General features: G+C 39.3%; 3 gene segments (V, D, J or C); all 3 read left to right on the forward strand.

Annotated features, from left to right (window-relative positions):
- On the forward strand, positions 1-975 carry LOC108636896. The segment is given in 2 exon segments: positions 1-117; positions 563-975. Coding segments are annotated over 2 exon segments (453 nt in total).
- On the forward strand, positions 3,252-3,820 carry LOC102180300. The segment is given in 2 exon segments: positions 3,252-3,335; positions 3,528-3,820. Coding segments are annotated over 2 exon segments (345 nt in total).
- Positions 16,939-17,629, forward strand: LOC102180582. The segment is given in 2 exon segments: positions 16,939-16,987; positions 17,214-17,629. Coding segments are annotated over 2 exon segments (465 nt in total).

Below are 17,838 nucleotides of genomic sequence, written 5' to 3' on the forward strand. Positions count from 1 at the left end.
TCTGTTCTCTGGAAACAAGCCCAGGAGCAGACACAAGTCTGAGCTCTGAGCCCACAGTCCTGGTTTGTCCTTGAAGTATGAGGCTGGTGATTGGAGTAACTGTTTTTCTGACCTTGGGTAAGTGTTCTGTGTCTACAAGGGATGACTTTGAAGCCAAGGAACCGTGAAGGGTCATTTGCTCTCTACTCCCCTCCCTGTGTTTTATTCAGCATTGTAGCAATGGAATTGAGAACAGATGTATGCATTTGCTAGGGAGTACAAACTTCCATATGACAGGTTAATTCATAGCCATGATCCAGAAGAGACCTTAGCAGTAAGCAGGTTGGAAGAACTCTCTGGGGTTATTCAGCCAAGGACCCCGGGATAAAGCCTATAGGGTCTCAGATTCTTGCCATCTGTCTTTGGTCCCTATATGATAAGCATCAATAATATTTCTCAGGACATAGATAAAAACACTGGAGTAGGGGGTAGGTCTAGACAGTTTGGGGAGTGTTGTGCTCTTGATCCATAGAATTACACTGATTTATTGTCAGGGGATAATTTTATTTTCTTCACCCTTTAGGGTCTGTGATTAATGCTAAGACCACCCAACCCAGCTCCATGGATTGTGCTGAAGGAGAGGATGTAAACCTGCCTTGTAACCACTCTACCATCGGTGCAAATGACTATATACATTGGTATCGGCAAAATCCCAATCAGAGTCCACAGTATATCATTCATGGCTTACGAGACACAGTGAACAGCAGCATGGCCTCTCTGCACATAGCTTCAGACAGAAAGTTTTGCACATTGGTCCTGCCTCAGGTCACCCTGAGAGACGCCGCTGTGTACTACTGCGTCCTGAGAGAGGCACACTGGGACAGACGGGGCCGCACCTGTGCAGTATCTCTGGTGGGAAGATGGGGGAACGGAGTGGGGAGAGCAGTCACTAGAGCAAATTTAGAGTCTTCTAGAAGGAGAATCAGAGAACAGTAAGAGGTGGGGAAAATGAAGGGAAAGGAAAGGGAAGACGATGGTTAAAAACAGAAGAAAAAGAGGACAAGGAATAAGCTCCCAGTTTACTGAAGAATCTGAGAAGAATTTTGAGGAACATCAGAATCATAATTTTAACAAAGTAATAAAGTAAGAGGTGTTAATAATTTTTATGACTGTTTCTCATGTCAATAAAATGTTGGTGTCAGTGTGCTAGTGCCACATAAGAAGTGGGAAACATACACATAATTCTCCTTGTACCAAAGGCTTCTTTCATTTGGATCCAAGGCCAAGTCTAGACTCCGATGTGTTATAGCTTTTCCACTTACCAGAAACAAATTACTCTCTCTGAGAAAGATCTGAAATGTTAGTGTTGCTAGTCTAGAACATTCATATTTCCCATGAAGTTTTTTGAAAGAAACAAAAATTAAGTTAATAATAATTTTTCTCTTTCTAGGCAGGTCTGGAAACTCTGCCTTTATAAGTTTTCATCAATTTGATAATTCCTAAGCAGCACATGGGGGTTCCCCCATGGCTTAGCAGTAAAGAATCCACCTGCAATGCAGGAGCTGCAAGAGACCCGGGTTCAATCCTTGGTTCAGGAAGATCCCTTGGAGGAGGGCATGGCAACCCATTTCAGTATTCTTCCCTGGAGAACCCCATGGACAGAGGAGGCTGGCAGACTACAGTCTTTAGAGTTGCAAAGAATCGGACATGACTGAAGCGACTTAGCATGCAAGCAGCACGTGGGGCTTACCCTGGTGGCTCAGTGGTAAAGAATCTGCCTGCCAATGCAAGGGACCCAGGTTTGGTCCCTGGTTGGAGAACTAAGATCCCACATGCCTTGGAGCAACTAGGCCTATGTGCTGCTACTACTGAACCATCCTTGAACCATCTGAACGTTAGTGTCTGCAGATCACTTCACTTTCACTGCAGTGAAGATATTCAGGTCTTCATCTTCCATCCCTTTTACCCCCAAATCTACTGACAGAGAATCGATATTATTTACAGAGTCTGAGATAAGAGCACAAACTAAAATTATCTTCATCTGGTTTCAAAAGCACTTATTTTTCTCTAAAATATCCTACTAAAATTGAAAAGCATAATACAAAACTAGTAATCAACAGTTTAAAAATGTGTTTACAATAGAAATTTTAAAATAATTTATTCACTTTCACTTTAATAAAAATAAAACTATTACAATTCAATTTTCAATGTCCAGCTGGGGTTAAGATAACTAATATTGCTCTCAATGCAGGCTGAGTCTAAAATAAATATATATAACTTTTAAAGTCATCAGTACCATTTTTATAGAATAAATAGATATGCATTAATATACTAAATTTTTTTTTCTCTTTCTGACTTTCATCACTCTGTTTAACAGGCTCTAGGCTCATCCACCTCACTAGAACTGTCTCAAATGTGTTTTTTTTACGGCTGAGAAATATTCCATTGTATATAAGTATGACAACTTCTTTATCTGTTCATCTGTTGATGGACCCTATTTGCGGGGCAAGACACAGACATAGAGAACAGACCTTGGACACAGTAGGGGACGGAGAGAGTGGGAAAAATTGAGAGAGTAGCATTGAAACATATGCTTTACCATATGTAAAATAGATAGCTAGTGGGAAGTTGCTGTATGATGCAGGGAGCTCAATACTGAGCTCTGTGACAACCTAGAGGAATGGGGGGAAGACTCAAAGGAGGAGACGTATGTATACTTCTGGCTGATTCACATCATTGTATGGCAAAAGCCAACACAATATTGTAAAGCAATTATCCTCCAATTAGAAATAAATTAACTTTAAAAAATAAATTTAAAAAATAATACTGTTTAATACAGCAAAGTGTTTCAGCCAATAGAAGCGACTTCTGATCATGCTGATTCATGAGCACCCTTCAGAACCACAAGGAAGTGCATAAGAGAAGCAAAAGCTGCATCCTCAGCACTTCTGGGAAACAGTATTTCATTAGGGAAGAACCTACTGCATCCATGCAATGTGAGAGCAAGATGGAGCTGTATAATTAATTTTTGCTTTCTTTTCCCTAAAATCTCCCAAATTCCTAATCAGGGTCTGCCTTCACCTAAATGTTCTCAGAAAATGTCCCTCAAATCATAAAATAATGATCTTTCTATTTCCTACTCTACCCCTGGCCAGCACGTGAGTGGGTTGCGGTAGGGGGTGGGGCGTCCTGTCAGTGTCACCTAAGCGGGATTTGCTGGGTGAGCTGATTGGCTGCGGGAGCTCCCTCAGGGTTTTGTTAAGTGTCTTACAGTGAAAATGTCCCAACAAGAAGAGGAAGCATCATGGAGAGGCTAGCAGGCACTGTGCTGGGGCTTTTGTTTGCCCAGGTTTGCTGTGAGTTGGGGCTGCCCCACAGGGGATCTGAAAGAATGAGGCACTGCTCTATTGTTGGGGGATGGAGAGGAGCTGACAAGTCCTGCAGACTTTTTATCCTTCTCATCATCTATGCGGATGGGGAAGGCACTTTCAGGGTTTAGTAGGAGTTACAGTGACCGTCACCAGTGACTGTTTCTCTTTCCTCATCAGGTGTGCGAGGGGTGGATGTGGAGCAGAGTCCCCCAGCTCTGAGTCTCCAGGAGGGAGCCAGCTACACGCTTCGGTGTAATTTTTCCACTTTCCCACAGAGTGTGAACTGGTATCTTCAGAACCCTGGGGGCCGCATCATCCACCTGTTTTACATTCCTTCAGGGACAAAGCAGGATGGAAGATTAAATGCCACCACAGTTCCTAAAGATGGCCACAGCTCACTGCACATTTCCTCTTCACAGACCACAGACTCAGGCACTTACTTCTGTGCTGTGCAGCACAGTGCTCCCTAGACACCTGCAGCCTGTACTCAAACCCTCCATGGGCTCAGCCCCTCCTCCAGCCACAGTCACACCGTGAGGCCACCACAGGGCATTTGCAGTGGTTAATGTTACTCACCTTTATCAGTACAGTTTTAACCACAGACACTTTCTGGTCCTACAGATTATGGGCTTTGGTCTTTATCTTTCCTTCTCAACATGTATCTCCTTCTGCACTAGAAACTGGGAACTAGCAGAGTAGATGATAAGAGGATAAAATTAAAATAAATATTTATCCACAGCTTCCCAGGGGTAAAGAATTTGCCAACCAGTGGAGGAGATGCAGAAGACTTGGGTTTGATCCCAGAGTTGGCAAGATCCTCTGGAGGAGGCAATGGCAACCCACTCCAGTATTCTTGGGAAACACTGGGAAGTCTCATGGACAGAGGAGCCTGGCGGGCTTCAGTCTATGGGGTCTCATAGAGTTAGACTGACTAAGTGACTAAGTATACATGCTGAACTCAAAAATGTTAAAAAGTGAAAGGAATTAAATGAAATCACTCCAATAAAGATATTACCCAGTGTGTGAGAAGGTGGGGCCTACTGCCAGAATTAAAGCAGATATGAACTTAGAGCTCTAGCTAGCTGAGAAGAGCAGAAGAGGAACTTGAGCTGCCACTGAGCACTGACGCCAGAAACAATGATACTGGGAGCATCATTTCTGATTCCGTGGCTTCAACTAGGCTGTGACTTGTGGTGGAGAAAACCTAGGATATCTCATCAATTTGGCGGACTGAGAAAACTGGATTACAAACAAGTTCATGCAGATAGAAACTCTAAGAAAGAAATAGATATCTGTGGAACTAATGACTTTTTAATCTCTTTAAGTAGGGGTGAGTGGATAACAGAAGGAAAAAAAGGATCAAGAGCAGGTAAAACAGAGCCCTCAATCTTTGACAGTCCAGGAAGGAGAGATTTCCATTCTGAGCTGTAGTTATGAGAAGAGTGCATTTGACTACTACTGGCAATGTCCTGGTAAAGGCCCTGCATTCTTGATGGCCGTAAGTTCAATTATGAATGAAATGGAAAGTGGAAGTTTCACAGTTTCCCTCAATAAGAGTGCCATACAGCTCTCATTGCACATCTCAGCTTCCCAGCCTGGAGACTCAGCCACCTACATCTGTGCAGCAAGGGCACAGTGCTCCCCAGGCACCTGCAGCCTGTGCCTAAGCTGCAGCCACACCCTGCTGTGTAGATGAAATACACACACACATACACACACACACACACACACACACACAATCTGTTTGGTCATAAAAATCTTAATATATTTAAGAAAACTGAAATTATATAGAATTTATTTTTCAAAATGGAGATGATACAAAATATCTAGTACAAAGAGATGTCTGTAGAAACTCTCAAATATTTGGAATATACGCACTAACTTAAAAACCACCATAGGTTAAAGAAACAATTACTATGACTTTAGAAAATATTTTGCAAGTGAATATTGTGAGAGCACATTATATAAATATGTATGAGATGCAGCTAAAATAATATATAAAAGGAAATTTATCTATTTAAATGCTTATTTAACTAAAGAAAAAAGGTTGAAAAACTATCATCTAGGCTTTCAGCAAAAAGTGATAGAAAAGCGAATTAAACCCAATATAAACTGAAAGAAGTAAGTAATAAAATGTTGGATGGGTGAAATACAAAGAAAGCTATAGGGATAGCCATGAAATACAAAGTTAATTTTGTTAAAATGGTCAATAAGCTTGAAATATTTCTAGGTAGAATTATCAAGGGAAAAAAGAAAAAACACAAATTATAAATATAAGTAACTAAAAAGAAAATTTTTCTATAAGTTCTATAATGTTAAAAGGGTAATAAAAGAATATAATTAACAAGTTTATGTAAGTGTATAGAAGTAGATTTACACAAGTAGGGAAGATTTATTTTTTGACAAAGTGCAAAGACAGTTCAATGGAGGTAACAGTTTTGTGAGCAAATGATGTTGGGACAATTGGATATTCTTGGGAAATAATTAAAACTTGGCCAAATATCGCACCTTATACAAAAATTTCAGTACAGTCTCAAAATGAACCATACATCCAAGCGTAAAATGTAAAATTACCAAATCTTTTAGGAAAAATATAAGAGAATATCCTCATGACCTAGGGTTAGACAAAAAGAATTTTGACATGACACCAAAAGCACGATCCATAAACAAACTTAGATTTCATCAAAATTAAAAATTTGCTCTCTGAAAGACACTGTTTGCACTGTGAAAGACACTGTTTAGAGAAGGAAAAAGATAAACTGCAGAAATGACAGGAAATACATTTTCATCAAAAGATTGTGTTCAGAATACAATGAACTCTCTAGACAGCAGGAAGAAAACAACCCAGTTGAAAACTGGACGATAGATTTACACAGACACTTCACCAGAGAGCTATGTGGTAAGGAAATAAGTATATACAAAGATGGTCAGTCTAATCAAATATCTCTCTTAGTAAATGTCACATTGCACTGGAAAATATGTGGGTTATTTTCAAATATTTTTAATACTGATTTCTAACATAATTCCACTGTGATTAGAAAACAGACTGTAGGATTTTAGTATCTTTAGACCATGAAAATTTGCACCTTGTTTTATGTCCCTGGATATGCACCATTGTCTCCTAGTTTATAGTCTAGAGGACCTTGAATAGAATTTGCATCCTACTATTGTGTGAAAATTGCATAAGTCTTAACTATGTTGATTCATAGTGCTTTTCAGGTCTACTGTACCTTCCTACTTTTCTATATATTCATTCTATTAATTTTTGAGAGTTTGCTATTGAAACTCCAACTAAAAATTTTAATTTATTTACTTAAAAAATAGTTGTAATATATAGTGGAACTGTATTTTGTGCTGTGTTTTCTAAGTCTGATATATACTTCCATAATTTAAAAAATAAAGAGAAAAAAAGATGGTTGACATTATTAGTCTTTCGGGAAATGCAAATTAAGGCACAAAGAGATACTACTTCACATCTACCATAAAGACTAAAATTAAAAATACTGACAATATCAAGTTCTGGCAAAGATGCAGAGAAATTGGAGTACCCATATATTGCTGGTGGGTGAATGGTCCAGTCATTTTGGAAAAAAGTTCAGCAGTTCCACATAAACTTAAATATTCACTTACCTTACAACTCTGCAATCACATTCCTGAGTATTTATGCTTGAGAAATGAAAAACATATATTTACACAAAAATCTATACATGAATATTCATAGCAGCTATATTTGTGGTGACCAAAAGCTGGAAACCAGTCAAGTGTTCTTCTTTGGGTGAATAGATAAATAAATCCACTGTAATACATCTGTACAATGACATATTATTTATAGATTTTTTTCAGCTTGTAGTATAGTTGTGTCTCAATAAACCATTTTCAGTTGAAAATAACAAAAATGTGTTTAATATACCTAACCCAGCCTACATTAAAGGTGCTCAACACTTACTCTAGCCTACTTACTTTTTCTTTAGGTGGGAGAAATCATCTAACACAAAGTCTATTTTATACTAAAATGTTGAAAATCTCATGTAATTTATTGAGTGCTGTACTGAAAGTGGAAAATAGAATAGTTGTATGATTACAAAATGAAGGTAAATGTGTCAGTTTTTTACGCTCATGATCTCAGGGTTGCCCAGGAGCTCAGCTTATTGCTGCTGCCCAGATCACCAAAGAATATATAGCAAATGTTGCTAGCATGGGAAAAGATCAAATTTAAAAATTCAAAGTGTGGTTTCTACTGAATGTGCATCACTTTCTTACCACTGTAAAGTCAAAATTCCAAAGTCAAGACATCATAAGTTGGTGACAATCTGTAGTGATTAAAAGAAACAGACTATTGATACATGCAATAGCTTAGATGGGGCTTCCAAAGTGGCTGAGTGATAACAATCTGCCTGCAATGCAGGAGACGGGGGTTTGATCCCTGGGTAGGGAAGCTACCCTGGAGAAGGAAATGGCAACCCACTCCAGTATTCCTCCCTGGAAAATTCCAAGGACAGAGGAGCCTGGAAGTCTACAATTAGTATGTTACAAAAGAGTGGGAAATGACTTAACAACTAAAAAACAATAGCCTAAATGGCTCTCAGGATGTTATAGCGAATGAAGAAATAGTCAATCTCAGAGGCTACATGGTATATGATTACACTTATTGGATTATTATGATTGTATACATACTGTGGTTCTATTTATACAACATTGTCAAAGAACGAAATTAGAGATGAAAAAGAGATCAGTAGTCAGGGTTAGAAAGAGCTGCAGGGATGGGGAGAGTATGCAGAGGGGATTTCTTTAAGAGACGAAACAATTCTGTGTCATGATTTTAGTGGTAGTACAAGAACCAAAACATGATAAAATTTCATGGACTAATGCATCAAAACCAAAGAATGCATATAAAACTGATGATAAGGTTATGGTATTTTGATAAAATTTTATCAATATCAATTTCTTGATATATGTAATTGTTACATTAGTATATATCTATATTTTATAATATCATGTTGTTTTACAAGCTTCTGTGGTCATTCATGATCTCCTCTGCTTAGTTACAAATAATTTCAAGCCCGGGCATTCGTTGCCTGTCAGCACTCAGAAGTGAAATGAGACAGAAGAGTAGATGTCTCAGATAAATACAAACTATCTTCCCTGCTTCAGTCATTCATGAGTTATTTTGATCTTAAATTCCATGAACTGGCACTATTTTAGACCTTGTCTGTATTTTCTTTTCTACTTATCTATTTGCCTTTGGTTCTTTTATATTAATTCATCTATTACAGTAATGAAACCAAATGGAAAATAGACAGCTACATTCCACATGAACATGAAACAGTGCACAGAACTTCAGTCCCCAACTTCTCTGGTGCTGACAGGTACTAAGTGTCTACAGTCTGTAAATATTAAGTTGTGTAGGAGTGCATTATAGCATTATACCAAAGAAAGATCTGGCATGTTTATCTTAACTTTATTGTATAAAGAGAAATAATAATGAGCAGCTTAAAAGTGAGACTGAACACTCTGGACCAATGAGACAGAAATGTGACATGAGAATGACTCTAGGAGAGATGATCTAACAAGTACAATTCTACATTTAGAGGTAACAGGATTGAATAGCCTGATTGCCCTCAAAGTTTAATACATAAGACTCAATATAAAGTTTCAAAAGAATAATATTTTATTCTAATTATAATTTCATTTAAATATACACCACTGAATAGACTCTGAAATTCAGATGGGCTGATTTTTTTTAAACTGATTTTATGTTGAAGTGATTTTATTTACTGAAAAATCTAAGTGGAGCACTGGAACAGAGTAAAAAAAAGACAGAGGTACATTAATTGTTTGGTATAAGATTGCTATTCACCCAGAAGTCCTAAGATCTGTGAATGTTTAAAAATAGTCACTAGATTCTGGATAGAGAAAAGTAAGTATAGGCTAAATGAATGACAAATTAGTAGATTACAAGAATATTTCTTAAGCTATACTAAATTACATCTTAAAGAGGATGACAAAATTATTTTACTGAATCAATATATGTCAACTTTGGCTTCACAGATGAATTCTACTAAAAATTTAGAGAAGAGCTAACCCCTATCCTATTCAAACTCTTTCAGAAATTTGCAGAGGAAGGTAAACTTCCAAACTCATTTAATAAGGCCACCATCACCCTAATACCAAAACCAGACAAAGATGTCACAAAAAAAGAGAGCCATGGGCCTATATCACTGATGAACATAGATGCAAAAATCTTTAACAAAATTCAACCAAACAGTTAGTTCAGTCGCTCAGTCGTGTCCGACTCTTTGTGAACCCATGAATCGCAGCACGCCAGGCCTCCCTGTCCATCACCATCTCCCAGAGTTCACTCAGACTCACATCCATCGAGTCTGTGATGCCATCCAGCCATCTCATCCTCTCTCGTCCCCTTCTCCTCCTGCCCCCAATCCCTCCCAGAATCAGAGTCTTTTCCAATGAGTCAACTCTTCGCATCAGGTGGCCAAACTACTGGAGCTTCAGCGTTAGCATCATTCCTTCCAAAGAAATCCCAGGGTTGATCTCCTTCAGAATGGACTGGTTGGATCTCCTTGCAGTCCAAGGGACTCTCAGGAGTCTTCTTCAACACCGCAGTTCAAAAGCATCAATTCTTCGGTGCTCAGCCTTCTTCACAGTCCAACTCTCACATCCACACATGACCACAGGAAAAACCATAGCCTTGACTAGACGGACCTTAGTCAGCAAAGTAATGTCTCTGCTTTTGAATATGCTATCTAGGTTGCTCATAACTTTTCTTCCAAGGAGTAAGCATCTTTTATTTTCATGGCTGAAGTCATCATCTGCAGTGATTTTGGAGCCACAGAAAATAAAGTCTGACAGTTTCCAAGAAGAGGAACTCTCCAGGTCATTAGGTGCCCAATATGCTACTGGAGATCAACGGAGAAATAACTCCAGAAAGAATGAAGGGATGGAGCCAAAGCAAAACAATACCCAGCTGTGGATGTGACTGGTGATAGAAGCAAGATCCGATGCTGTAAAGAGAAATATTGCTTAGGAACCTGGAATGTCAGGTACATGAATCAAGGCAAATTGGAAGTGGTCAAACAAGAGATAGCAATGGTGAACGTTGACATTCTAGGAATCAGCGAACTAAAATGGACTAGAATGGGTGAATTTAACTCAGATGACCATTATATCTACTTCTGTGGGCAGGAATCCCTCAGAAGAAATGGAGTAGCCATCATGGTCAACAAAAGAGTCCAAAATGCAGTACTTGGAGGCAATCTCAAAAATGACAGAATGATCTCTGTTAGTCTCCATGGTAAACCATTCAATATCACAGTTATCCAAGTCTATGCCCCAACCAGTAATGCTGAAGAAACTGAAGTTGAATGGTTTTATGAAGACCTACAAGACCTTTTAGAACTAACACCCAAAAAAGATGTCCTTTTCACTATAGGGGACTGGAATGCAAAAGTAGGAAGTCAAGAAACACCTGGAGTAACAGGCAAATTTGGCCTTGGAATGCAGAATGAAGCAGGGCAAAGACTAATCAAGTTTTGCCAAGAAAATGCACTGGTCATATCAAACACCCTCTTCCAACAACACAAGAGAAGACTCTACACATGGACATCACCAGACAGTCAACACCGAAATCAATTGATTATATTCTTTGCAGCCAAAGATGGAGAAGCTCTATCCAGTCAACAAAAACAAGACCAGGAGCTGACTGTGGCTCAGATCATGAAATCCTTATTACCAAATTCAGACTCAAATTGAAGAAAGCAGGGAAAACCGCTAGACCATTCAGGTATGACCTCAATCAAATCCCTTATGATTATACAGTGGAAGTGAGAAATATATTTAAGGGCCTAGATCTGATAGGTAGAGTGCCTGATAAACTATGGAATGAGGTTTGTGACATTGTACAGGAAACAGGGATCAAGACCATCCACATGGAAAAGAAATGGAAAAAAAGCAAAATGGCTGTCTGAGGATACCTTACAAATAGCTGTGAAAAGAAGAGAAGTGAAAAGCAAAGGAGAAAAGGAAATATATAAGTATCTGAATACAGAGTTCCAAAGAATAGCAAGAAGAGATAAGAAAGCCTTCTTCAGTGGTCAAAACAAAGAAATAGAGGAAACAACAGAATGGGAAAGACTAGAGATCTCTTCAAGAAAATTTGAGATCCCAAGGGAACATTTCATGCAAAGATGGGCTCGATAAAGGACAGAAATGGTATGGACATAACAGAAGCAGAAGATATTAAGAGGAGGTGGCAAGAATACATGGAAGAACTGTAAGAAAGATCTTCATGACCCAGATAATCATGATGATGTGATCACTAATCTAGAGAAGTCAAGTGGGCCTTAGAAAGCATCACTATGAGCAAAGCTAGTGGAGGTGATGGAATTCCAGTTGAGCTGTTTCAAATCCTGAAAGATGATGCTGTGAAAGTGCTGCACTCAATATGCCAGCAAATGTGGAAAACTCAGCAGTGGCCACAGGACTGGAAAAGGTCAGTTTTCATTGCAATTCCAAAGAAAGGCAATGCCAAAGAATGCTCAAACTACCACACAACTGCACTCATCTCACATGCTAGTAAAGTAATGCTAAAAATTCTCCAAGCCAGGCTTCAGCAATACGTGAACCGTGAACTTCCTGATGTTCAAGCTGGTTTTAGAAAAGACAGAGGAACCAGAGATCAAATTGCCAACATCCGCTGGATCATGGAAAAAGCAAGAGAGTTCCAGAAAAACATCTATTTCTGCTTTATTGACTATGCCAAAGCATTTGACTGTGTGGATCACAAGAAACTGTGGAAAATTCTGAAAGCGATGGGAATACCAGACCACCTGACCTGCCTCTTGAGAAATCTGTATTCAGGTCAGGAAGCAACAGTTAGAAGTGGACATGGAACAACAGACTGGTTCCAAATAGGAAAAGGTGTACTTCAAGGCTGTATATTGTCACCCTGCTTATTTAACTTCTATGCAGAGTACATCATGAGAAATGCCGGACTGGAAGAAGCACAAGCTGGAATCAAGATTGCTGGGAGAAATATCAATAACCTCAGATATGCAGATGACACCACCCTTATGGCAGAAAGTGAAGAGGAACTAAAAAGCCTCTTGATGAAAGTGAAAGAGGAGAGCGAAAAATTTGGCTTAAAGCTCAACATTCAGAAAACAAAGATCATGGCATCCAGTCCCATCAAGCAAACAGAATCCAACAACATATTAAAAAGATCGTACACCATGACCAAGTGGGCTTTATCCCAGGGATGCAGGGATTCTTTACTATCCACAAATCAATCAATGCAATACATCACATCAACAAATTGAAAGATAAAAACCATATGATTATTTCAATAGATGCAAAAAAAGCCTTTGACAAACTTCAACATCCATTTATGATAAAAACTCTCCAGAAAGAAAGAATAGAGGGAACATACCTCAACATAATAAAACCCATAAATGATAAAACCCAGAGCAAACATTATCTTCAATGGTGAACAATTGAAAACTTTTCCCCTTAAGTCAGGAAGAATACAAGGGTGCCCACTATCACCATCACTATTCAACATAGTTTTGGGAGTTTTAGCCACAGCAATCAGAGAAGAAAAATAAATAAAAGGAATCCAGATTGGAAAAGAAGATGTAAAACTCTCACTGTTTGCAGATACATGACCCTCTACATAGAAAACCTTAAACTGGACCAGAAAATTACTAGAGCTAATCAATGAATAAAGTTGCAGGATATAAAATTGACACACAAAAAATCTCTTGCATGCCTATACACTAACAACGAGAAAACAGAAAGAGAAATTAAGGAAACAATTCCATTCACCATTGCAATGAAAAGAATAAAATACTTAGGAATAAATCTACCTAGAGAAACAAAGAGAGAAGGAAATGGCAACCCACTCCAGTACTCTTGCCTGGAAAATCCCATGGATGGAGGAGCCTGGTAGGCTGTAGTCCATGGGGTCGCCAAGAGTCGGACACTACTGAGCGACTTCACTTTCACTTTTCACTTTCATGCGTTGGAGAAGGAAATAGCAACCCACTCCAGTGATCTTGCCTGGAGAATCCCAGGGATGGGAGAGCCTGGTGGGCTGCCATCTATGGGGTCGCACAGAGTCGGAAACGACTGAAGCAACTTAGCAGCAGCAGCAGTAAAGAGATAAAAGTCCTATATATAGAAAACTATAAACCACTGATGAAAGAAATCAAAGATGACTCAAACAGGTGGAGAAATATACCATGTTTATGAATCGGAAGAATCAATATAGTGAAATGAATATATTACCCAAAGCAATCTATAGATTCAATGCAATCCACATCAAGCTACCAATGGTATTTTTCACAGAGCTAGAACAAATAATTTCACAATTGGTATGGAAATACAAAAAACCTCGAATAGCCAAAACAATCTTGAGAAAGAAGAATGGAAATGGGGGAATCAACTTGCCTGACTTCAGGCTCTACTACAAAGCTACAGTCCTCAAGATAGTATGGTACTGGCACAAAGACAGACATATAGATCAATGGAACAAAATAGAAAGCCCAGAGATAAATCAATGCACCTATGGACACCTTATCTTTGACAAAGGAGGCAAGAATATACAATGGAGAAACGACAATCTCTTCAACAAGTGGTGCTGGGAAAACTGGTCAACCACTTGTAAAAGAAAGAAACTAGAATACTTTCTAATACCATACACAAAAATAAACTCAAAATGGATTAAAGCCCTAAATGTCAGACCAGAAACTATAAAACTCCAAGAGGAAAACATAGGCAAAACACTCTCTGACATAAATCACAGCAGGATCCTCTATGACCCACCTCCCAGAGTAATGGAAATAAAGGCAAAAATAAACAAATGGGACCTAATTAAACTTAAAAGCTTTTGCACAATGAAGGAAACTATAAGCAAGGTGAAAAGACAGCCTTTAGAAGGGGAGAAAATAATAGCAAATGAAGCAAGTGACAAAGAATTAACCTCAAAAATATACAAGCAGCTCCTGCAGCTTAATTCCAGAAAAATAAATGACTCAATCAAAAAATGGGCAAAAGAACTAAACAGATATTTCTCCCAGGAAGACATACAGATGGCTAACAAACACATGAAAAGATGCTCAACATCACTCATTATCAGAGAACTGCAAATCAAAACCACAGCCGGTCAGAATGGCTGCTATCCAAAAGCCTACAAGCAATAAATGCTGGAGAGGGTGTGAAGAAAAGGGAACCCTCTTACACTGTTGGTGGGAATGCAAACTAGTCTAGTTTGCATTCTCCAAGCCAGGCTTCAGCAGTACATGAACTGTGAACTTCCAGATGTTCAAGCTGGTTTTAGAAAAGGCAGAGGAACCAGAAATCAAGTTGCCAACATCCACTGTATCATCCAAAAAGCAAGAGAATTCCAGAAAAACATCTATTTCTGCTTTATTGACTATGCCAAAGCATTTGACTGTGTGGATCACAAGAAACTGTGGAAAATTCTGAAAGCGATGGGAATACCAGACCACCTGACCTGCCTCTTGAGAAATCTGTATTCAGGTCAGGAAGCAACAGTTAGAAGTGGACATGGAACAACAGACTGGTTCCAAATAGGAAAATGAGTACATCAAGGCTGTATATTGTCACCCTGCTTATTTAACTTCTATGTAGAGTACATCATGAGAAACGCTGGACTGAAAGAAACACAAGCTGGAATCAAGATTGCTGGGAGAAATATCAATAACCTCAGATATGCAGATGACACCACCCTTATGGCAGAAAGTGAAGAGGAACTAAAAAGCCTCTTGATGAAAGTGAAAGAGGAGAGCGAAAAATTTGGCTTAAAGCTCAACATTCAGAAAACGAAGATCATGGCATCTGGTCCCATCACTTCATGGGAAATAAATGGGGAAACAGAGGAAACAGTGGAAACAGTGTCAGACTTTATTTTGGGGGACTCCAAAATCACTGCAGATGGTGATTGCACCCATGAAGTTAAAAGACACTTACTCCTTTGAAGGAAAGTTATGACCAACCTAGATAGCATATTCAAAAGCAGAGACATTAATTTGCCAACTAAGGTCCATCTAGTCAAGGCTATGTTTTTTTCTATGTCATGTATGGATGTGAGAATTGGACTGCGAAGAAAGCTGAGCGCCAAAGAATTGATGCTTTTGAACTGTGGTGTTGGAGAAGACTTTTGAGAGTCCCTTGGACTGCAAGGAGATCCAACAAGTCCATTCTAAAGGAGATCACTCCTGGGTGTTCTTTGGAAGGAATGATGCTAAAGCTGAAGCTCCAGTAGTTTGGCCACCTCATGTGAAGAGTTGACTCATTGGAAAAGACTCTGATTCTGGGAGGGACTGGGGGCAGGAGGAGAAGGGGATGACAGAGGATCATCCAGATGGCTGGATGGCATCACCGACTCGATGGACGTGACTTTGAGTGAACTCCGAGAGTTGGTGATGGACAGGAGCGTGCTGCAATTCATGGTATCGTAAAGAGTTGGACATGACTGAGCGAGTGAACTGAACTGAACTGAACTGAACAGCCCCTATGAAGAACAGTGTGGAGATTCCTTAAAAAACTGGAAAGAGAACTGCCATATGATCCAGCAATCCCACTTCTGGGCATACACACAGTGGAAACCAGAATTGAAAGAGACTCAAGTACCCCAGTGTTCATTGCAGCACTGTTTACAATAGCCAGGACATGGAAGCAACCTAGATGTCCATCGGCAGATGAATAGATAAGAAAGCTGTGGTAGATATACACAATGGAATATTACTCAGCCATTAAAAAGAATATATTTGAATCACTTCTAATGAGGTGGATGAAACTGGAGCCTCTTATACAGAGTGAAGTAAGTCAGAAAGAAAAACATCAATACAGTATACTAACACGTATATATGGAATTTAGAAAAATGGTGATGATGACCCTATATGTGGGACAGCAAAAGAAACACAGATGTATAGAACAATCTTTTGGACTCTTTGGGAGAAGGTGAGGCTGGGATGATTTGAGAGAATAACATTGAAACATGTATATTATCATATGTGAAAGAGATTGCCAGTCCAGGTTGGATGCATGAGACAGGGTGCTCAGGGCTGGTGCACTGGGATGACACTGAGGGATGGGATGGGGAGGGAGGTGGCAGGGGAATTCAGGATGGGGAACACATGTACACCTATGACCGATTCATGTCAATGTATGGTAAAAACCACTACAATATTGTAAAGCAATTAGCCTTCATTTAAAATAAATAAATTAATTAAAAATGCATGTCAACTTGCTTAATCTTCAGTTTCCTTCAGTTCAAACCTTTAATATTAATTGCTTTCTTCATGCCCCTTTTTAGGATCTGCCAAACTTAATGACCAGGGAAAGAATAGTAGACAAAGGAAAGGTGTGTGGTGAGCCAGTCTTTATCTGTACACAGACCACGTGGTCGATGAACATGACACCCTACTTCCTGTTTGGGAGGAGTCACACAGGAACCAGTTACCATGTATATGTACTTCCAGGCACTCAAAGACACTGAAATCTTAGCTTGAGGCAGAACTGAGCACATTTGAGCAGGGGAATCCATGCCTCATGCCTCTCTCCAGTCTGCTCTGGGTGTTCCTGGCCTTCACCTTCTCTGGTAGGGATGCTTTTAAACATGGGTGCGAACGTGCAGGGTGAAAGGACTGCGCACAGGCACGTGGAGCTTCACAGGGACTTGGGGAGGAAAGGAGGAGTGGGGAAAAGCAAGCATCGTATGATCGCAGTATGGTTTGTAAATATTTGGGTCCAAAATTAGTTGAATTTCTACATTATTTTGTTCACTATTTCAGCTCTATTTTCTTGTTTTTTTTTTTTTTCCACAGGATCTAGTGTGTCCCAGAAAGTTACTCAATATCAGCCAGACATAACCAGTCAAGCGCGGAACGTAGTCATCTTGAACTGTCGGTATGAAACAAGTTGGAATGTGTACACCTGCTGGATATTTTGGTACAAGCAGCTTCCCAGTGGAGAGATGACTTACCTCATTCCTCAGTATTCAGCAGATGGGAATGAAAGGGACGGCCACTACTCTGTAAACTTTCAGAAAGCACATAAATTCATCAGCCTCACCATTTCATCCTTAAAGCTGGAGCATTCTGGAAAATACTTCTGTACTCTCTGGGAACGCACAGTGCTTGAAGTAATAGGAAAAGCTGAACATAAACCCCAGAGCTTAATAAGAGAGAGTCTCCCTGCTGTGGGACCCAGGTTGAAATGTACAGCTGCAGATCCCAGATAAGAAATAGTCCTGTGGTTCCTTAATCTGTGATCTGGATCAGAAGATTTTATTCTAAATAAAAGCTTCTTCTATGTAATTTGGAAGCAGGTGTCCTGAGTGACTTTCTACTAATATTCTCCTCTTGAATTCTTGACTTTAAATCAATCATGCAGAGCATGTGTAACCTTGTCTAAAGTTGTAAACGTTCTCTATAATAATGTAAAGTGACA

Source organism: Capra hircus, chromosome 10 (genome assembly GCF_001704415.2).
Source record: "Capra hircus breed San Clemente chromosome 10, ASM170441v1, whole genome shotgun sequence".
NCBI lineage: Eukaryota > Metazoa > Chordata > Mammalia > Artiodactyla > Bovidae > Capra > Capra hircus.